Genomic DNA, 18,721 nt, shown 5'->3' with positions numbered 1-18,721 from the left:
GCTCGGCGTGACGACGGCCGACTAGTATCATGCTCCCCGCGCACCGTGAGGAGCGTTCTGTTTGCTATCATCTTAAATCATTGCGCGATTGTGTTTGTTTTGCGTGTCTCTCTCGCGTAGCCGCCCTCCGGCGGGCGTTGTCGGTGCGTTTCGTCGGATGGCGCACGCAACGGCACGTCTCCGCGGCACCGGAAACACGCGGAACAGCATCCGCCGAAGGCCCGGAAGTTTTGGGCCTCGCCCGACCCCCGGCAAGGCAACCCGGCCGTAGTTGGCTGTAATTCCTTCGACCGCGGCCCATCGAGGGGATTTTCAGGTGGCTGGAATGTTTGGATGCGCGACGGCCAGCCAGCCAGTCCGGGGAATCCTGACCGGTTTCGCCGAGTCTACCGCAACCGGTGGAGATCCCGCGTGCGTGCGACGAATGCAGCCTTTGTGAGGCGAGTGAACCATATCGTCCCCAAAACGACATGCAAATAAAGGGGGGTTTTTAGGACACCGTTGTTGTTCGGCGTTGCAACATTATGTGAAAAATTTCGTCACGAAGAACGTTAAAATAAAGAGAGAGTAAAACGAAACAGTTACGTGCAATTATTTATGTTCCTATCCACATTTCAAATTAATCCGTTAGGAGAGGATTTGGCGGCTTGTGTATTCAGGTGCGCCACAAGGAAATTCAAAATCTGAAGTGCTGATTTTGTTTGATCCATATTGGTTCTGTGTGCTAGAAGTAGAGGAAATCCATATGTTACAGCAACTTCTGTTGAAAGATTGAGTTCATTCTTAATGTCAACATTCCCGTATGGCAACATACCTTAAGTAATAAAAAACAAGAACTACTCATAGTAGATGCCTAATGTTGAATACAACATGAGATTCTAAGGTTCTAAAGGTTCTTAAAGAATGATCAGAAACGTTGAATGGAGGCTATAATAATAGCATTTGCTCTGGAAAAATCTTGTGAGATGGAATTAAATTCTCCCTTGATTCTACTCTCTTCTTTTCTACAATGTGCAGTAAAAACACTACACAAAACGGGACGATAAATCATGTTACAAGCATCATGCAGTACGTATTGAACGTTCGGGAACCGGCATTTAAATTGCATCTCCATAGTGAACCGCTTGATCCTTGCGCGGGAATCGCACGCAGCCCCTGACGCCGAAGGGTGCACACAACTGGGCACAATGGTGAGAACGTGTTACTTAACTTCTAACGCTCGCCCAGGGTTCGTGCCAGATTCACAGCCTCATTGGAGCAGCACTTAGTCACACACGTCTGTTGGTGGCGCGCGCTGGTAGCTAATCGTTGGCGAAGGGTCTCGATCGTGTCCGCGGATAGGAAGGTTTGAATGCACAAACCTCCACGGGCCTCTGCCTCTGGTCCGCGGCTACCGCAGGCTTTCGATTAGAAAAAGGCGATATTCTGACCAAATCGGAGTACTTTTCCTTAATTAGATTAGCGGGCGGGCTCCGTCGGGCGATCGGTGCGATCAAGAACCGCTCGATCGATCAAAGATGCGGCCAGTTCCCGTGCTGGCTTGCGTCTACAGCATGGCATTATCCTACCATATCTTTTTACCGTTATCACTTGAAGTTAAGTAATCTTACGTGCATCACCGGTAAGCTATGCACCAGACGAAGGACCTCCGAGGTTTGGACTCTTTGATGTAAATTGAGAGGTGATAGTAAATCTACAATGACCCCGAGTAAATGTTTGAATTTTCTGTACTAATAGAATTACTCTCGTACATTGCCTCGAACAGCATCGCCAATTTGTTTAACGACTTGCCCGGAGTTAGCCAGGAGTGAAATGGCTTCACCCCACAGCCATTTGGTTGCAAAATTAGATCTCAACCAACACGATCGCCGTGGTTGAGATTTTATCGAAAGTGCATTCAGTTATCAGCTAACCATGGGAGCCTCTTTCGACTTCCACAGCTTCCATATGACACTAATTGGCCATTACGGGTGCCACCGTTTTGTGGGTGGAAGTCGTGGTGCTGCTGCCATGAGTATTGGACAGTGTTAGAACCCCTTCAACGGCGGGAGGTCCGAAGGCGAAGGTCTGGCTTGGGAGAGCATCGACTCGATCGTGTAGACTAATCACTGCACGCACGTCCACCTGACGCAAACGCCTGTTTCTGGGAAGAACGCCTCGCCTCTGTGGCTGGCGCATTGCGTTTTTGGTGCCCACCGCGCCTCTGGCACACCCCTAGACTTCACACCGGTTAGTGGCAGCAGTGGCCGGAAGTGCCGGAGAGTGTGAAAGCCCGGAACAATAGCATCCGAGTGACCGACGGGGTCAGACGAGCGCCGACCAGAGAACAGAGGGCATCGGCGCCGGGCGATCATAAACGGCGATCATCATCGACACGATCTGTCAAGATCACTCGGCTGGCCAGCTTCAGCCAGTCGCAATGCTTTGTTTATGTTTCGTTCCGTTCCGTCTGGGTGTCGGTACTTCCGCTACAGAATTCCGCCACAGGGCTCGACTAGGAAGAACAAGCCCTTCGGACCTTCGTTCCGGAACATCTGTTCCCCGGAGTTCATTTGCTCGGCTTTCCGACCTTGTCTGGCTTCCACGCCGTCCCTCGGATAATCGATGTTCTGTTGATCGTGATAACGATTCAAAGTTATTAGTGGAACCTTTTGCCAGTCCGGAGAAAGATCATCCGGCGGTGTGGAATCTCCCAGGGCCAGTTTAAAGCAGAAACTTGTCGCTGTAATGAGACTCCTGAGCCGTAGCGTAAGTTGTCGCTGCGGTTACCATCGCTTACATCATCCGTCGACGGATTCCACGTGTGTTGTGCAGCGACGTGGCCAGTGAGTCAGTAGAATGCCAGCTCTAACTGGCGGACCGACTGCGGACTTCGACGGATAGCGCCAGGTGGTAATCCCCCGCGATGGTAAAAGAACTACTTTATGACTCCTTCTAAACTTTCCCAACGAGTGTAGCCGAAGGGATGGAATTGTTCCTATTGCACGTGTGTCTCGAATAACAACATTTACATTCCCCTTTCGAGTGTCATAACGCAAGCAAAGAATTTATTTCATATTTCTTTGGCGATTCCGTAGAACACATTGGTAAAGCTGATCAAAATCCTAGTTGTCTATCGGCACGGTTCTATTCAAAAGTCTCACTGCTCACTGGAACAGGACTCGGGAATCGAGCATATGATTTTCTAAAACCACAAAATTATCTACTTCGATTCATAATGTTGCAATTTCACCACTCAACTGCCGACAGGTGATAACTATTGGTGATCCGATTGTATCTTCCCACGGTTCAGCGGAAGATTCCGCTTTGTGGTGCCAATTTGACTAACAACAACCAGTCTACCCGTCGCTCCCCTGCCACCCTGCAACCCTTCAGTCTCATTATGAGTCTAATATTTACTTCCCATAGAACCATAGAAGCTTCGCGGTCTCTCAGAGTGATCTGCTTTTTTGCGTACGGGCTAATCGAAAGCGATTAATGGGCGAAAACAAATCATTGGCTGCGGACTCGAGTAGGCGACGGGTGGCAACAACAACTCCCGGTACCGCGCAGCATGGTTGCTTCGATGTGTGCGGCGGCGAGCAACCGCCAGTTCAATTATGCAAATCACATTCGCTTCGCACCTCGCATGAAAGTGAGGTTAGGGGAAATCGAAGCTGGTGGGAACTCAACGGGCAGGGAAAAATGATGATTCCCAACACATACCCCGGGAGGAGATGCTTCCTGAAAGCCTTAACCTCGAAACACACACTAGCGCCGGTCCAGAGGTGGCTGAACAATGGCGATTTGGCGCGTCGCCCTGTGGCTGTGTCTCACCAGGAACAGAGCAATAGAGGGAAACCAGGTGCCAGTTCCCTGGCTGGCGACTGGCTGGTGCTTTACATACGATAAGGTGAGTTGGCGTGACGCCGATCACTGATCAAGATCGAGAGTAGTGTAATTTATGGCCAATTTGTTGCTCGAGAAGCAGCTGGTGAACTCGTGAGACTTTCCTCAACTGTGCTACTTGGCGCTGGCTTGGCTTGGCCTTTTTCCTCTATCAATACTAACTGTATTAAACGGAGAAATATTTGAAGTATTAATTAGATTTAGAATCAGCGCTATCAACAAAATACTGACGAAATAAAACCAGACTCAGACTCATTGAGCTGCAAAAAGCGCAATGACACTTTACTTTTTGCCCCGGCCAGTAAACGGACTGGCTGACTCTGCCGGAGCATTACACTCGTCGTACAATGGCATAATTAAAGTTTGCAGAAAAAAGCATCCGGTTGTAGTGGCAAGTGGCGGTGGAAACATTAGTTCCTCCTGCACTGGAACAAATATTTTGCCTGGCCAAACACTTCCTCGTCGAGCCCGTTAGTAGCCCCGACACACCACTATACACAACTGCCATCATCTTGAAGCAACTCTTTTTATCTTATCAACCCGTACCCCGGCCGTAACGACACCGAGAGTTGCCGCGCCACCACAGGCAAGAAGATCGTTAATCACGGGCCAGCCTGCCAGCTGGAGAGGGCTGCTTTTTCGTTCTTATGTCGTTGCCACCGAACGGGCGACAGGTGAACCGGTGGGGGGTGGGCATGATGCAACGATGCACTCCGTATCGGACGTAAAAACAATGATAGTGGCCACTCGTTAGTGGGTCCCGACTAGTGCCAGACAAAGCTCGATCTAGCTACTAGTACTCGTGTGCCAATCGTGTGATCTTTAATCTCGTACGAACACTCCAGGCATCAGTCCCTCAGTGGTGGCCGTAAATCGCGCACGACATTCTGAACGGTTTGGCGCAATTAAACGAAATTTACGACCGCAGAGCAGCGGCACATTATTTGATTAATATCGAAAGATGCATCTCGCTGCAGATGCATCGATACGGTGGGCGGCCATTTTTTGTACTTTGTTCGACGTCGTGGTAGCCACACACGTGGGTTGTTGATTGGCGCGCGAAAGTGAATGTGCTGGCGAAGCGCATTCATTCATGCGCAGTTATTATTACTCTTTTCTAGCGGAATGGGAATGGATCCTGTAGGAACCGTGAAATGTTTAGCAGCATGTTCGCGGGAGAGCGTCGGATTTGAATGCTGCAATTCAGCTGCCCGCAGGCGTGTGGCACGCGCAGCGCAGTAATCTACCGTTTAATTGCAGTGAAGGGCGATTCGGTGGTCAATTTGCTTGAAATTGCTTGAGGTTTTGCATCCCATCAACGGGTGCTGGTGGCAAACTTCGCCAGTCGACCGGGGGGTAAATTAGATGCAACGATCTATACCGCCGAGAAGTGGGTAAATTTAACGCAATCGAATTCGAATCGAAACAATGCCTGACTCCGGCCTGGCGACTGGACACCGCGCACGTTGGATGAAACATTAGCAACGATATGGCGTTCGGAAAAGGTGACTACAAATCATCGGTCAATCGTGCCACTCGCCCATTGCATGCTTGGCTAGTTCCAGGTGCGAAGACCATACTTAGGTGGGAAAAATGATAGATAATATTGTACATCAGCGCACTAGTCTGTGACGAGTTGTGGTGAATAATTTTAGTACCGACCGATAATTGTAGTTGGCCGACCCCACACGCTTCAAAGGATATTTTGAGAAGCATTTCTTTGCGTTAATATGTTGAAAATATTTTTTTCAATAAATGCGTCCATTTGGTATTCGTCCACCTGTCGGGAATGGGCCGCCGAGATCTCTAGTTGCTATCAGCGATGCAAAACTTAGAAAACCGCACCGAGGTGTATCGAACCACGGGGTCCGTCGGAATGATGTGAAGGTATTAAAAATAGCTCAGCCCTGCACGCCAAAAACGCGAGTAGAATTTGTCGGCACACGACGGTCCCAAGCGTGGCCCGAGGTGGTCGTCCATAACTGCCTATGTTGCGAGAAGAAAACTCTTCTCCGTTTGGTGAAACAGAAAAAAAACGCTACGAGCTACTTACCTTGCTGTATTCAAACTATCCACGTCCTTTGTGTACGTTAAACGATTTCCGACTTTCTGTAGCCGCCGGATGTTTCGAGGCGTGTTGTGGAGTATGTTTCGAACAGGGGATTTCAGGCCGGATGTATCGTGTAGAACGCGCTTAGAGACTGCCTCCTAAATAACATGCATTGGAAATTGTTCCGTCCCAGTCTTGACTACCACTTGCGATGGGTTCTAGGGCAGGAGCACGGAGCACTGAGGCCGGTGTAGATTTGAACACGGAACACAGGGGTCAAGTTCATGGCCAAAACGTGACCTGTGTTGCGGTGATATAGAAACATAAGAGACCGACATAATTTTCTTTAAAATTTTCACCTCAATATTTGTACACTAAAACTCAGTACTGCATTTCACTCACAAGACACCGCGAAAAGGATAGTATAATAAAGCGAAATGCGAGTAAACAAATCCACTGAGGGAAGGCAACACAACTATCGCGCGGTATATGCAAATTCGTCGCCAGCAGCTGACCGTCAGTGGAAGAACGAATTGCCCAGGATTGGCAAGTTCCGTGAAATGCCGCATTAGACTAACTTCGCTTCGTTGTCTCGGCAACACCTTTATACACCATGACGATTGCATTTGCATCAGACACACTCACCCGAACTGCAGGAATCGGAAAACCGGCGCGCCGGGAAACACGGCGACCTGCAGACCTGCGGAAAATGAGTGCCTCGGCGGCACGAACACGAAGGCACTCGCGAGTGAGCCAACCGAAGATTTGGACCACGAGATTGGCCCAACCAAAACGAAAACAAACCCGAAAACGAAACAGCAACGCTTTTCGTGCTAAGCATCGCCTGCTAAAAAACATGGTCGAACGTCAAGCGCCCGATGCAGTTGCATTCGGTCGAAAACCGAGCGCTGCAGGTGGAAACTCTTTCTCTGCCTTCCGGCGGAAAATCATTCGCTCGGCGGTCCACCGCAGACGATGGGGCGGAGGGTTCAAAGCGAACCATTAGTAGCGCCAAGTGCAAGGTCAATGAATCAAGTGTAGCCCGCAAGGTGAAGGGAGTCCGTGTCGCACCGTTTGTTGGGGTTTTTTACTGGATTGGACTTGGCGTGTGCCTGTGGTCGCACCAGTCACTTTTCTGTCTAATTCATCGTCGTCTTTTCGTGTTTCACAGAGAGAGAGAGAGACAGAAAGGTGGAGTCATAAAAATTGATCAACCTTTAATTGGACGCGTTTGTGACCGAGTCACGATCGCAACGCGTCGACGATTTTTCGTTTGGCCATTACATTTGAATCGTAAGCGGCAAAAACCACCGAAAGCTAAAATTAAAAGGTTTGGCTCATGAACATTTATTGCAAAAATGCTACATTGAATATTCTTCAAGGTACGTCGAAGAAGAAAAAACAATAAGGCGATTACCCTAGTGAATAATTTTGCGATTGTTATCAAAATGATTGATTTAAAAAAAGTTAAGTTGCAATTTGGGCTAAATTCAGTAGCCCATTGTGAGGGTATAATCTGACCACTGCAGGAACTATGTAAAGACTATAGCTACACATAACGATTCACCATTCATATACATAATTAAAAAAATATTAATTATAGAAGATAAAACAACCGTGTAACTAAAATAAATTTATACAATTTATTGCAGGAAATTACCGTTGGAATGTAAACAAAAGAAAAAGAAATAACGTGCTTTTGTATTTTCTAAACTGAATCATTGTAAATCATGTTCTGAAACACGTGGGGCAACCGCAGTTCAATTTAAATATTATAACATCGAAATCATCGCAACATTTGTGCGATGTTTCAGTTCCCGCGTTGAACTGTCAAACGTTGACAGCTCTTCGGAAGCTGTGACAAACTAAATAAACAAACAAAAGTTCGTAAAAACTCAATACGAAACTTAGTAACTCAATATTTTCACAAGTAATTATTGATTAGTACACAATAATGGCGCATATACCGGCGACATCACTCGGAAATAAGAACAAAAAGCATTTTCTCGGCGTTCCGGCTCCGCTCGGCTACGTAGCAGGCGTTGGACGAGGGTAAGTATGCGACAACCGGTTACCCGGAAAAGCGACCAACAATCATGAAACAAAAAGATTAATCATCGGTTTCTCCCGTTTTCAGTGCCACCGGTTTCACCACACGATCTGATATTGGTCCTGCCCGTGATGCAAATGATGTTTCGTAAGTTCTCCACTTGTTCCTTGTCATTTGATTGTATTTCCAGATCATTCGGTGCTCACCTTGCGGTTTTGTTTTTGCCCTCTGCGTTTCAGGGATGACCGACATGCGCCACCAGCAGCCAAGCGCAAAAAGAAGGAAGAGGAAGAGGAGGATGATGAAGATTTGAACGATTCCAACTACGACGAGTTTAGCGGGTACAGTGGTTCACTGTTCTCGAAAGACCCGTACGATAAAGATGATGCTGAAGCGGACGCCATCTACGAGAGCATCGACAAGCGAATGGACGAGAAGCGAAAGGAGTACCGCGAGAAACGTTTGAAGGAAGATTTGGAACGCTACCGCCAGGAGCGCCCAAAGATCCAGCAGCAGTTTTCCGATTTGAAGCGAAATCTGATCGCTGTCTCGGAAGAGGAGTGGTCCAATCTCCCGGAGGTTGGCGACAGCCGCAACAAAAAGCAGCGTAATCCGCGGGCTGAAAAATTCACGCCACTTCCGGATAGCGTGTTGTCACGCAATCTTGGCGGTGAGTCGACGACGGCGATCGATGGGCGGTCCGGGTTAGCTTCCATGATACCGGGAGTGGCCACCCCGGGCATGCTGACTCCCAGCGGTGATCTTGATCTGCGTAAAATCGGTCAAGCGCGTAATACGTTGATGAACGTGAAGCTATCGCAGGTATCGGATTCTGTAACCGGTCAGACGGTGGTCGATCCAAAGGGCTATCTAACGGATCTACAAAGCATGATTCCCACGTACGGTGGTGACATCAACGACATCAAGAAGGCGCGTATGCTGCTGAAGAGTGTGCGCGAAACCAATCCGTACCATCCGCCGGCGTGGATCGCCTCGGCCCGCTTGGAGGAGGTAACCGGAAAGCTGCAAATGGCTCGCAATCTTATCATGCGCGGTTGTGAGCAAAATCCACAGAGCGAAGATCTGTGGCTGGAGGCGGCCCGACTACAGCCCCCGGACACGGCCAAGGGTGTGATCGCGCAGGCCGCCCGACGTATTCCGACTTCGGTGCGTATCTGGATTAAGGCGGCCGATCTTGAGACCGAACCTAAGGCCAAACGTCGTGTATTCCGCAAAGCCCTTGAGCACATTCCAAACTCGGTGCGTCTGTGGAAAGCAGCTGTCGAAATGGAAAATCCGGAAGATGCTAAAATTTTGCTGTCGCGTGCCGTTGAGTGTTGTGGCACGAGCGTCGAACTGTGGCTGGCTCTGGCTCGGCTGGAAACGTACGAAAATGCCCGTAAGGTATTGAACAAGGCGCGCGAAAAGATCCCCACTGATCGTCAGATTTGGACAACGGCTGCTAAGCTTGAGGAAGCAAACGGTAATATCCATATGGTGGAGAAGATCATCGATCGAGCACTGTCTTCGTTGGGTGCAAACGGTGTAGAGATTAATCGCGACCAGTGGCTGCAGGAAGCGATCGAGGCGGAGAAATCGGGAGCGATTCGGTGCTGCCAGGCAATCGTTCGTGCCGTCATTGCGATCGGCATCGATGATGAAGATCGCAAACAAACGTGGATTGACGATGCGGAGAATTGCGCCAAAGAGGGCGCATTCGAATGCGCTCGAGCGGTGTATGGTTTCGCATTGACCGAGTTCCCATCCAAGAAGAGCATCTGGCTGCGTGCGGCGTACTTTGAAAAGAATCACGGAACGCGTGAAAGTCTTGAGGCATTGCTGCAAAATGCCGTGGCCCACTGTCCGCAGTCGGAGGTCCTGTGGTTGATGGGAGCCAAATCGAAGTGGTTGGCCGGAGATGTACCGGCGGCTCGGGGTATTCTCTCGTTCGCTTTCCAGGCCAATCCCAACTCCGAGGACATTTGGTTGGCGGCGGTGAAGCTCGAGTCGGAGAACGCCGAATATGAGCGTGCTCGGCGACTGTTGGCAAAGGCACGGGCTTCCGCACCGACACCGCGGGTCATGATGAAATCGGCCAAGCTTGAGTGGGCTCTCAATGATCTCGAGGAGGCACTTGGGCTGCTAGAGGATGCCGTCAAGGTATTTCCTGACTTTGCCAAGTTGTGGATGATGAAAGGACAGATCGAGGAGCAAAAGCAGTTGCTGGAACGCGCAGCTGAATCGTACAATACTGGACTGAAGAAGTGTCCCAATTCTATACCACTCTGGTTGCTGCTGGCTGCGCTCGAAGAGAAGCGCCAACTGCTGACGAAGGCGCGTTCGGTCCTCGAACGCGGTCGATTGAAGAACCCAAAAAACCCACTACTCTGGTTGGCTGCCATACGCATCGAAATTCGCGCCGGCATGAAAGATATGGCCCACACACTGATGGCTCGTGCGCTCCAGGATTGCCCGAATGCTGGTGAACTGTGGGCAGAATCGATCTTTCTCGAAGCGCGCCCACAAAGGAAAACCAAATCGGTGAGTGAAGATGCCTTTCAGTCGACAATGGACATGACATGATCATAAGCTGACGGCTTATGATTTATTTTTACTTAATTTAAATTTTTCGGCTCGTACAGGTTGATGCGTTGAAGAAGTGTGAACACGATCCACATGTGCTGTTGGCCGTTTCGAAGCTCTTCTGGAGTGAACGTAAGCTTCAAAAATGTCGTGACTGGTTCAACCGAACGGTAAGTGTACAAAATACATCCCTTCGTCCGTTCGAAGTTTACTGAATATTTATATCAACCTGTTTCTCACATTTTCAGATAAAAATTGATCCTGATTTTGGTGATGCTTGGGCATACTTTTACAAGTTCGAACAACAGCACGGAACAGAACAGCAGCAGAACGAGCTGATCGAGCGATGTAACGTGGCGGAACCGAAGCATGGCGAAGAGTGGTGCAAGGTCAGCAAGGACATCGCTAACTGGTGTTTCAAGACCGATGATGTGCTGAAAGCGGTCGTCCGTGATCTACCCACACCGATTTAAACAGGGAATGATGATAGGAGAACTTTGCACTTTATAACTAGACGAGACTTAGTTTTCACGCGTTCATATTACGAATAAAAATTGCACGATTTCGCTTCTCATCGATATTTGTGAACCAAAGCTCAGTCCTGCTTGTTTCATTCTTTATTGAATTTTTTTATAACTATTCAAATTTCTTAAGAGTTATTTGTGAAGCTTGAAACTTAAATTTTCGCAAGATTCCATTTTCATTTGCAAATTCCTGTGAGCTTCACATTGTTACGATTACAGTAAATGTTTCCGGTATATATGTTATTCTTCCATTAACACTCCACGAACTTTGATAGGAATTAGTTTCCAAGAAAACTGTACAAGAACGCTCAAACTATTAGGAACACAAGCCATAAGACATTTAAAACAACAAATATTGGTGAACAATATTTCAAAGATAAAAATACTATAATAAAAATAAACAATCTAACAAGATTTTAATCTGAAACAAGAGCCTTAAGCTGTATGCTTCCAAAGCTCCCACTTACGTAAGTATGATTGCAAAACATTCTTCTCTTCGCGTAATATACAAACTCTTGCGAACTATTAGGAAAAATCGTAACCTAGAGGCCTGGCATTACGTAGGCAATGTTGTCCAGCGTGTTTTGAAACAGATGTCTCAGGTGGTCCGAGTTCCGGTCCATTCCTGGTATTTGCAGCGTGAGGCACATTAGCGGTCCCAGTGAGCAGATCAAACTGTCCAATAACACCGATAAACTGCCGGACACTGCAATCTGTCCCTAGAACACCAGAATGCATTAAATACGCCTGGAATACAATAAACTTTCCAGAAGTGTTTTTCCTTACTTCATGTTCTTTCAGGCGTTCTCCGATGAGCATCAAACTGTCGCCGAGCAGGGTTAGATGTGCCGCTACATCCGTTGGCTGATAATCGGGTGGCTTGAATACTCCTAACTTGTCCTTCTTACGGTACGAGTTACTCCTCGGTCGTTTTTTCCCTTTCCGACGCTTCGTTCGATTTCCGTCACTTCGAGAATGCTTTCGGCGAGTTTTGTCCTCTTTACTTTTTAACCCCTTAAAGTGTGATGCAAACAAAAGCAAAGTTAGCTTCACTACTCACCAGCTTTCGCGCAAAGCTGTTACCTTTTTCACCTTCTCCGCCGGATGGTGGTCTAGTTTGAACGGAGCATCAATCATCAGCTCGCCCTCGCTTCTATCCCCGTCTTCCTGCGTCCCGAATCCTTCTTCGTGTTCCATCGCTTCGTCTTCATCGCTACTGAAGGATTCGCTACCGCTCGGATCGGATTCACCATTTCCATCGGATTCTGTGTGTGCCTCGTCATGCACTCCGTGCGCGGCATCCTGGTCATGAAAGTGTTTTACGCAACATTTTTGGAAATTACCACTTTTCCATAAATATTCCTACCTGGGAGTTGAACAGCTTTATTGTGGTACGGGCCGGCTTTTTCTGCTTCGCCTCAATGTCGTCCGGAGATTGAAAGTCCATCAACTTGGACGGTTTTTTGCAAACTCGACCACTTCGCGACACACCAGACACATGAGGTGGTTCGTCTTTCCAAGAAAATAGAATTGGAAAGATAAATAACGGTGTAAAGAAAAGCTAGTAAAGGGATTCTTACGGTGGATTTTAGGAGTTTGATCCATGATTTTGGGTGTTTCGGAATGAGCAAGTGAATGGCTGAACTAAAGAAACAGAAATTATCAGAATTTTTGTTTGTTTACCAAATTTGACACTAGCCGTGAAATGTTTACATCGTTTAGTTGGTTGCTTGGATTTGGTATGACGATGATTTTTACGGCTCTTTCTACAAAGAAAAGAGTTCGAAACAATAGAAAATGTTGATTCTTTGATATCTGTTCATTTCTCGATAGCTGTTCATTGTTCATCTAGCAATAAAAAGAACAACATCATGAATTAAGCATGGTGAAATATTTCACTAGACCTTCTTATCTAGACAAACCCTTTGAGAGGTACGTAACGGAAAATTGTTGGTTAAGGCGGGAAAACGTGATTGTTGATTGTATGGAAACAGTTGCTGTGTCCTTGTTGTTGGAGTTGTTTCGCAGCGTAGATTGTTTGTGTTTCGTGCCTATCCTCTTACAAAAATCTTGCCGCTTTCGTTGTGAAATGTGAATCTTGCCTTGTTTACGTTTGTTAAGTTGTTGTTAGAACCAAATTAAGGTGTTTTCGACAGATAAAAGTTTGTAAAGTGCGCGTTTTCGTTCTGTGAGTGAAACTGATCGCGTCGATTTTTTCTGATGAAATACTGATTTGTGTTTGTTGCTTTGAACAGCCGCTAACAGCGAAAGCGATGGCTCAGCATGATACACCGCGAGTGCCTCTTGCCGAAATTACACCCCCCCACCGTGTAACGCCGGAACGAGGAATAGCACCCGTCACGACGCGCCGAACTGCTCTGATCCCGAGAATCATCGATAGCCCGACGGACAATATTCCGGATAGCATTCTCAGCCCGACACTATCGCCAGAGGAGGCTCTCATCCAACAGCGTGGCCGGCGCCGTAATGCCGTCATGTGGTCTCCCGACAATCGATCACTCTTTCCGTCACCAATGAGAACACCTACCAAAAGCATGACTTCGATGACTCTTCGAAGCTCGCCGCGCAAACGTTCTCTTATACAGGAATTATCTGATGTGTCTGGTCAATCGATTGGGTCACCCGCGAAGCGACTTTTGTCCCCTCGAACATCCGCCGGTTGCAGCACGACCGCCGCTAAGAAAATGAAGCTGGAAGAATCGGCCATGAATCGCCAGAACGATGGGATCCCATTGGAAACCATTCTCAATGGCTATAGCAAAGAGCAGCTGATCAAGATCATTAGCTCGTTGGTTGATGGTAACGAGCAGACGGAGAAATCCGTACGCAACGAGTTACCTCTCCCGGACATTGGGCCACTCGAGGCCGAACTGTCCAAGTTGAAGAAGAACATCTTTGCCAGCGTTCCCCAGCAGAAGCTTTACAGCCGTACCGATGGCCACGGCTTTCTCCGCGCGGCAACCCATCTTACCACCTTCAAGCAAACGATCCACAGTCAATCGCAAACGCTATACGCATCCCGTCACTGGGATGCCCTGCTCGATTACGTGCTGGTCGCTTGGCCTTACGTGCGCGACACGCCAGTTTACGAGAACGCCAAGCACAACGCTATCCGGCGATACTGCTTTAAATTGCTTTCGCACCATGCCACCAACGCACTGAAGCACGGATCGAGGGGACTGGGACAGGAGCGTATCGTTCGCTTGCAGCAGAAGCTCCCGGCCATGGTGACGGACTGGTCAGAGATTGGCGATTGCAATCGATGCCTTGATTATATTTTGAAAAACTTCTAAAGGGCGTACGCTCACGCTCAGTTCTACCGAGAAAGAGGTAGCCGCGTCTAGTTTAATCTGTCTTGCATGTTTTGTGCTTGTAATTTCCACCGCATGATAATCATTAATAAAGCCATTTTTTACCTATAAATTCGTTTTTCACAAATGCTTACCGCCAGCTCGTTTCTCTTATTCCCTGCGTTTACTGGTGTGCCTTTAGCAAGCAGGATTACGTTAAGCTTCAATGACAAAAGATCATGTGATAGGATTCGTTCCACCATTTGAACTATTGGCTTATGAGTGAGGTAAGCAAACCTTTATTTAAAACCTTACATATAGTGGCCCCTCCCCAAAATAGGAATGTAACGTTTCGCCGGAAATAATCCATTTTAAAATCTCACCAATATGACAATCTCGTGCTCGACCAAACTATTGCTCGTGTTAAAAAGCATTGCCGCACGGAACCTAAGCTCCATTACGCTGATGATGCTAACAGTCTTCTAGTGTAAAGGAAAGGGTTCGGCTTGCGATCAGATTTGCAGCACTAACCCGGCCCCGGAAATGTTATCGCCAGCACCGACCGTTTGTATCGCATTCTTGCAGATCAAAACAGGAGCGACACAAATTTCTACGTCAATCGACTGCCGCTGCTGCGATGCGGATTCATGTGCTAACGGAATGATCTCCTCCCAGCACGATACCGGATTGCGGTTCTCGAAATGAATCCGCCGAGCACTTGGTTTGGCTGATACAGCGAAGCTGCCATCCATTTGAAGATAGGCCGCATCCGGGTTGACGATGTTGGTTGCACACACGTGCCGATGTGCGGTAAGCGAAGCTTTGGCCGCTGCCTGTTTCGTATGACGCCAGCTACTTCCTTTTGCCACAATGAACGCCTGATAAGCTAGAGTGTGAAGATGCATTCGAGACAGTGGCCTTCGGCCAACAATATCGCTCGGTTGGTTCAATAGGGCGAACACTGATCGTGCTTGATCGAGCGAGTGAGCAACGCGTGGATTACAATCGGCCACGAGGCTGATGCGGCCCGTTTCCAACACCTGCTGCAGATTGTCCAGTTCCTGTTCGTTCATGCCGATCGAGTCGCTAAACGGCAAAACGTTGCGCATTAGTAGCTGCAACAATTGTAGCTCCACAAAGCTGGCCATTTCGAAGTGGATGCGCGTGTGGGGTGATTGCGCTTGCAACTGTTGCCGTACTTTGTCGAGACGCGCTTCACGCACTCCCTCCCGGTACACGTAGTTGTCCATCATTTGGAGACCACTGACGATGAACAAATCAGGGTCGAAGCCTTCGAGGGCTGCTTCAAACTCCTCCAGCGAACTGACTAGTGGATTGTGATGATCGTTGTGTAGAATGTAGCGGTTGGCCCGCGGGGAAACTAGACCTCCCCACGTGTCGCCGGTATTGTATTCCAGGATAAGATGTATATCATCGTCCTCGACGAGGCTCCCGGTGAGACGCACCTCTGGCAGCAGGTGCGTTTTTAATCTGGTTGTTGGAGAATGAATGAGAGGATTATGGATTCTTAAACAAAATTGGCCGGCCAACTCACTTGGAAGACATTTTTGCACCAAGCACTACGTTCGCACCTTCTATAGCCATTCGTGTGCCTATTACTGGTGCATTGCCACCCAGCGCCCAGTGGTGCTCGGCGGTGGAAGATTTTTTCGCCCTTTCTACCAAGTTGAGGAACATCTCCCGATTGGCAGTGAAACGTCTACGTGAAAAAGGAAACAAAACCTTAATTGTAAGAATCGTGCCTTCCGACCGCTGGATTTGACCCTTACTCGGCAGCAGCGCCACGTTGAAAGTAATACGCAAAGTTGAGCAGAAACTCCTGTTCGCTGGCAATGTCGCCGAACGTATACTCGCTGGTGTTCAGGGCTCTCCCAATGTTTTCGTCGTACCGTAGAAAATCTACTGCCCGCACGTGAAGATCACCGCACGAACCGTAACCGATGGCCACCCGTACCTGGTCCGTGACCGAGTACTCGACTTCGAGATCTCGTAAATGCTGTAGAATAACCGTCAGCCGGACCAGTTCGTTCGATGATAGATACGCTTGGAAGACGATGGCCAGAAGTGCGGTAAACGCACCCAGCAAACTCGCTGTGCTGAGCAAGGAGAACATCGTGGCGGGTTTGCCGCTTCACTGTAAAGGCACGAATCTTACATACAGGAACCCAATTATTACTTTTAGTGAGGAATTTTAAAACACCGCAGTGTAAGCAACGACCGAACCGGTCGAATCGATATTATTGTTTAGGCCGATTTGTTTACGTTGCAATTCCGGTTTGTTTGGTTGTAAACTTCATTTTGTATTTGACAGCTTGGCTGAAATATGTCATCGAGCGCTCGTGAAATATATCCACATTATTTGAATGCGCAGAACGTTAAGTTTATTTAAAAAAAAAATCTGCAACATAGCCCCAGATAAATTAAACTAGTGTTTTTACCCCTTAGTTACCCCATTTATCCACTCTTTACTGTTTCCATTGCTTGGTAAACTATTTCGAAGCGTCGCTAGATAAGGACGGTCTAACGTGGGACAACTGAAACGCTCAAATTCCCTCTGCACTAGTTCTGATTTATTGCCCAATGGTTCTAGCATGTTGTTCCAGTAGCTATTGGCCGCAATTGCGTGGCCCCGTTGACTAAAGTGGAAGCAATCAACCGAAGCAAAACTCGCATCCGTATCACCGTTTGGCAGCGAGGGCAAGCGAATCCGTTCCGGAAACGATTGATAGTTGACCGTAAAATCTGTGACATTTTGAAACTCGACAAGACTCGCCACGCGCTCCTCTACACGGTTCCATTCGTTCATGATACGGTTCAAGCCTGGCTGCAGGTCCTTAAACGTGGAACCGAAAATGCAGGAACACTCAGCCAGGTGTGTGGTAACGCATTGTGAAGGCCGAGGGCGGAAGGTCCTTAAAACGTTGACATCTGAGAGGGAACGGTAAATGAGTGTGAGCATTTGAGGCGGACCAATTATCCCGGTGTAAGCCCGTACTTATGGCGGCCACAATGTTGACCATCGTCCTCGGTAGATATTTCTTCAAGAGCCGCAATGCAGCGATCAGGTTCTGTTCGTGATAATGTAGGGCCTTTTCCGGACGCGGCAGATAGCACACTCTGCTGCAGAAATCGTTGTGCCCGATCAGGATGGTGATAAACTTCCAATGGTTTTTCATGTCCACGTTGCGGTCCCCGAGCATTCGTTTGATTAGGTTGCGTGCCTGATGCGGTAAATCAGCACTCATTCCGCCGATTTCGGCCACGTCGAACCTGGACGAGTATTAGAATTTGCGTACAACTCAAAAAGATAACGGTGAACTCCTACCTTGATGCCTTGTCGGTCGAAAGGCTGTCAGCCACAACGTATCCGTTCAGGTTTGGATTGAACATTTTCAGAATGTTGGGAACAGTGAGGTACTCACGCCACGTCCCTTGACCTCCGATACTCCACGAGAGTCCACGATTCTCTATTACCAATTCCAATATCCCGGTTGCTAGCACTCCTGTTCCTGCTGTCAAGGAATCGCCCATGGACGCTACCACATCGACGTCCCCGGGCCGCAACTCGTGTACCGACGTCGGTGGTTGCGGACTGCGCATTCCTCGTGTTGCACACGGAAAGCTTTGATCAGATGGTATCGGAGTTTGAATTTTCTGCAATCGGTAATCGGTCAATGTGGAATCCAAACCCGTGCTGTGTTCGGTGTACTTTTTCCATACCCCAAGAGACCGGGCACGATTCAGGCGAACTGGATTGGCGCTATTGGGGCCAACAAAGTTGAACAGGAGACTGTGAAGCTCACGATATACCCCGAGAAAGGGTGGTGAATCGAGGACCGTGATTTGGTCCTGGGTTCGCCCGCTTGTTGGACCACAGGACAAAATTCCTACCAGGATAGCTAGCAGCGCGATGATGGCCATGCTTCCTTCAAAGATCAATAATATGTGATGGTTATGGGAGGTGTGATTTTATAGAATTTACAAGTACCGTCGTTTACGATGACCTTCGTAGCGATCGTACCTCCTCAATGGAATTGTTCGGATTGTGAAGGCAGCTACAACGCTTTGTTTCAGAATAGTAAGAGATAAACTACGGACTAAGCTGCTCGGTTCTGGTACCGGGCGCTTTTATAGCTGAGTGCAAATCCTTCACGATGCCAAACAGAATATACACGTAACAGCTGTAACTCTAAACCCGATGCTCTTCGTAAAAACAACGTTCGTTCATAGTCATCGTGTCTCGCTCAATACCATCTACATTTCACGATCGGCTTGATGGTGTAAGAACTGTGCT

At 48.2% G+C, this 18,721-nt stretch overlaps 5 protein-coding genes across 6 annotated transcripts; 2 read left to right on the top strand and 3 right to left on the bottom strand.

Moving 5' to 3' along the window:
* The first annotated feature begins 7,892 nt into the window (after positions 1–7,892).
* On the top strand, positions 7,893–11,097 carry LOC131206480 (pre-mRNA-processing factor 6). The gene is made up of 5 exons (XM_058199047.1): positions 7,893–7,990; positions 8,076–8,135; positions 8,228–10,529; positions 10,631–10,741; positions 10,820–11,097. Exons 1-5 carry the CDS (start codon positions 7,893–7,895, stop codon positions 11,042–11,044), a joined length of 2,796 nt encoding a protein of 931 aa, XP_058055030.1. The 3' UTR covers positions 11,045–11,097.
* An 84-nt stretch (positions 11,098–11,181) lies between these two features.
* On the bottom strand, positions 11,182–12,759 carry LOC131206489 (HMG box-containing protein 4). 2 transcript variants are annotated; one of them, XM_058199057.1, is made up of 5 exons: positions 12,676–12,759; positions 12,462–12,607; positions 12,179–12,397; positions 11,882–12,109; positions 11,182–11,814 (listed from the first exon to the last, which is right to left on the bottom strand). In XM_058199057.1, exons 1-5 carry the CDS (start codon positions 12,698–12,700, stop codon positions 11,638–11,640), a joined length of 795 nt encoding a protein of 264 aa, XP_058055040.1. In that variant the 5' UTR covers positions 12,701–12,759; the 3' UTR covers positions 11,182–11,637. The 2 variants fall into 2 exon arrangements, with proteins under 2 accessions (XP_058055040.1, XP_058055048.1); XM_058199065.1 differs by having other exon boundaries at positions 11,182–11,808.
* Positions 12,760–13,180: 421 nt separating this feature from the next.
* LOC131215691 (uncharacterized) lies at positions 13,181–14,409 on the top strand. The gene is made up of 2 exons (XM_058210083.1): positions 13,181–13,283; positions 13,351–14,409. Exon 2 carries the CDS (start codon positions 13,369–13,371, stop codon positions 14,407–14,409), a length of 1,041 nt encoding a protein of 346 aa, XP_058066066.1. The 5' UTR covers positions 13,181–13,283; positions 13,351–13,368.
* Positions 14,410–14,754: 345 nt separating this feature from the next.
* LOC131216438 (ADP-dependent glucokinase) lies at positions 14,755–16,540 on the bottom strand. The gene is made up of 3 exons (XM_058210931.1): positions 16,197–16,540; positions 15,962–16,126; positions 14,755–15,897 (listed from the first exon to the last, which is right to left on the bottom strand). Exons 1-3 carry the CDS (start codon positions 16,538–16,540, stop codon positions 14,919–14,921), a joined length of 1,488 nt encoding a protein of 495 aa, XP_058066914.1. The 3' UTR covers positions 14,755–14,918.
* A 302-nt stretch (positions 16,541–16,842) lies between these two features.
* On the bottom strand, positions 16,843–18,518 carry LOC131216743 (phospholipase B1, membrane-associated-like). The gene is made up of 5 exons (XM_058211309.1): positions 18,449–18,518; positions 18,148–18,353; positions 17,753–18,081; positions 17,423–17,697; positions 16,843–17,355 (listed from the first exon to the last, which is right to left on the bottom strand). The coding sequence occupies exons 2-5, from the start codon at positions 18,346–18,348 to the stop codon at positions 16,862–16,864; spliced, it is 1,299 nt and encodes a 432-aa protein (XP_058067292.1). The 5' UTR covers positions 18,349–18,353; positions 18,449–18,518; the 3' UTR covers positions 16,843–16,861.
* Between the last annotated feature and the right edge of the window lie 203 nt (positions 18,519–18,721).

This window comes from Anopheles bellator, chromosome 1, assembly GCF_943735745.2.
Source record: "Anopheles bellator chromosome 1, idAnoBellAS_SP24_06.2, whole genome shotgun sequence".
Classification (NCBI taxonomy): Eukaryota; Metazoa; Arthropoda; class Insecta; order Diptera; family Culicidae; genus Anopheles; species Anopheles bellator.
The sequence above is the reverse complement of the archived record's forward strand: the minus strand, read 5'-3'. Positions and strand labels throughout refer to the sequence as shown.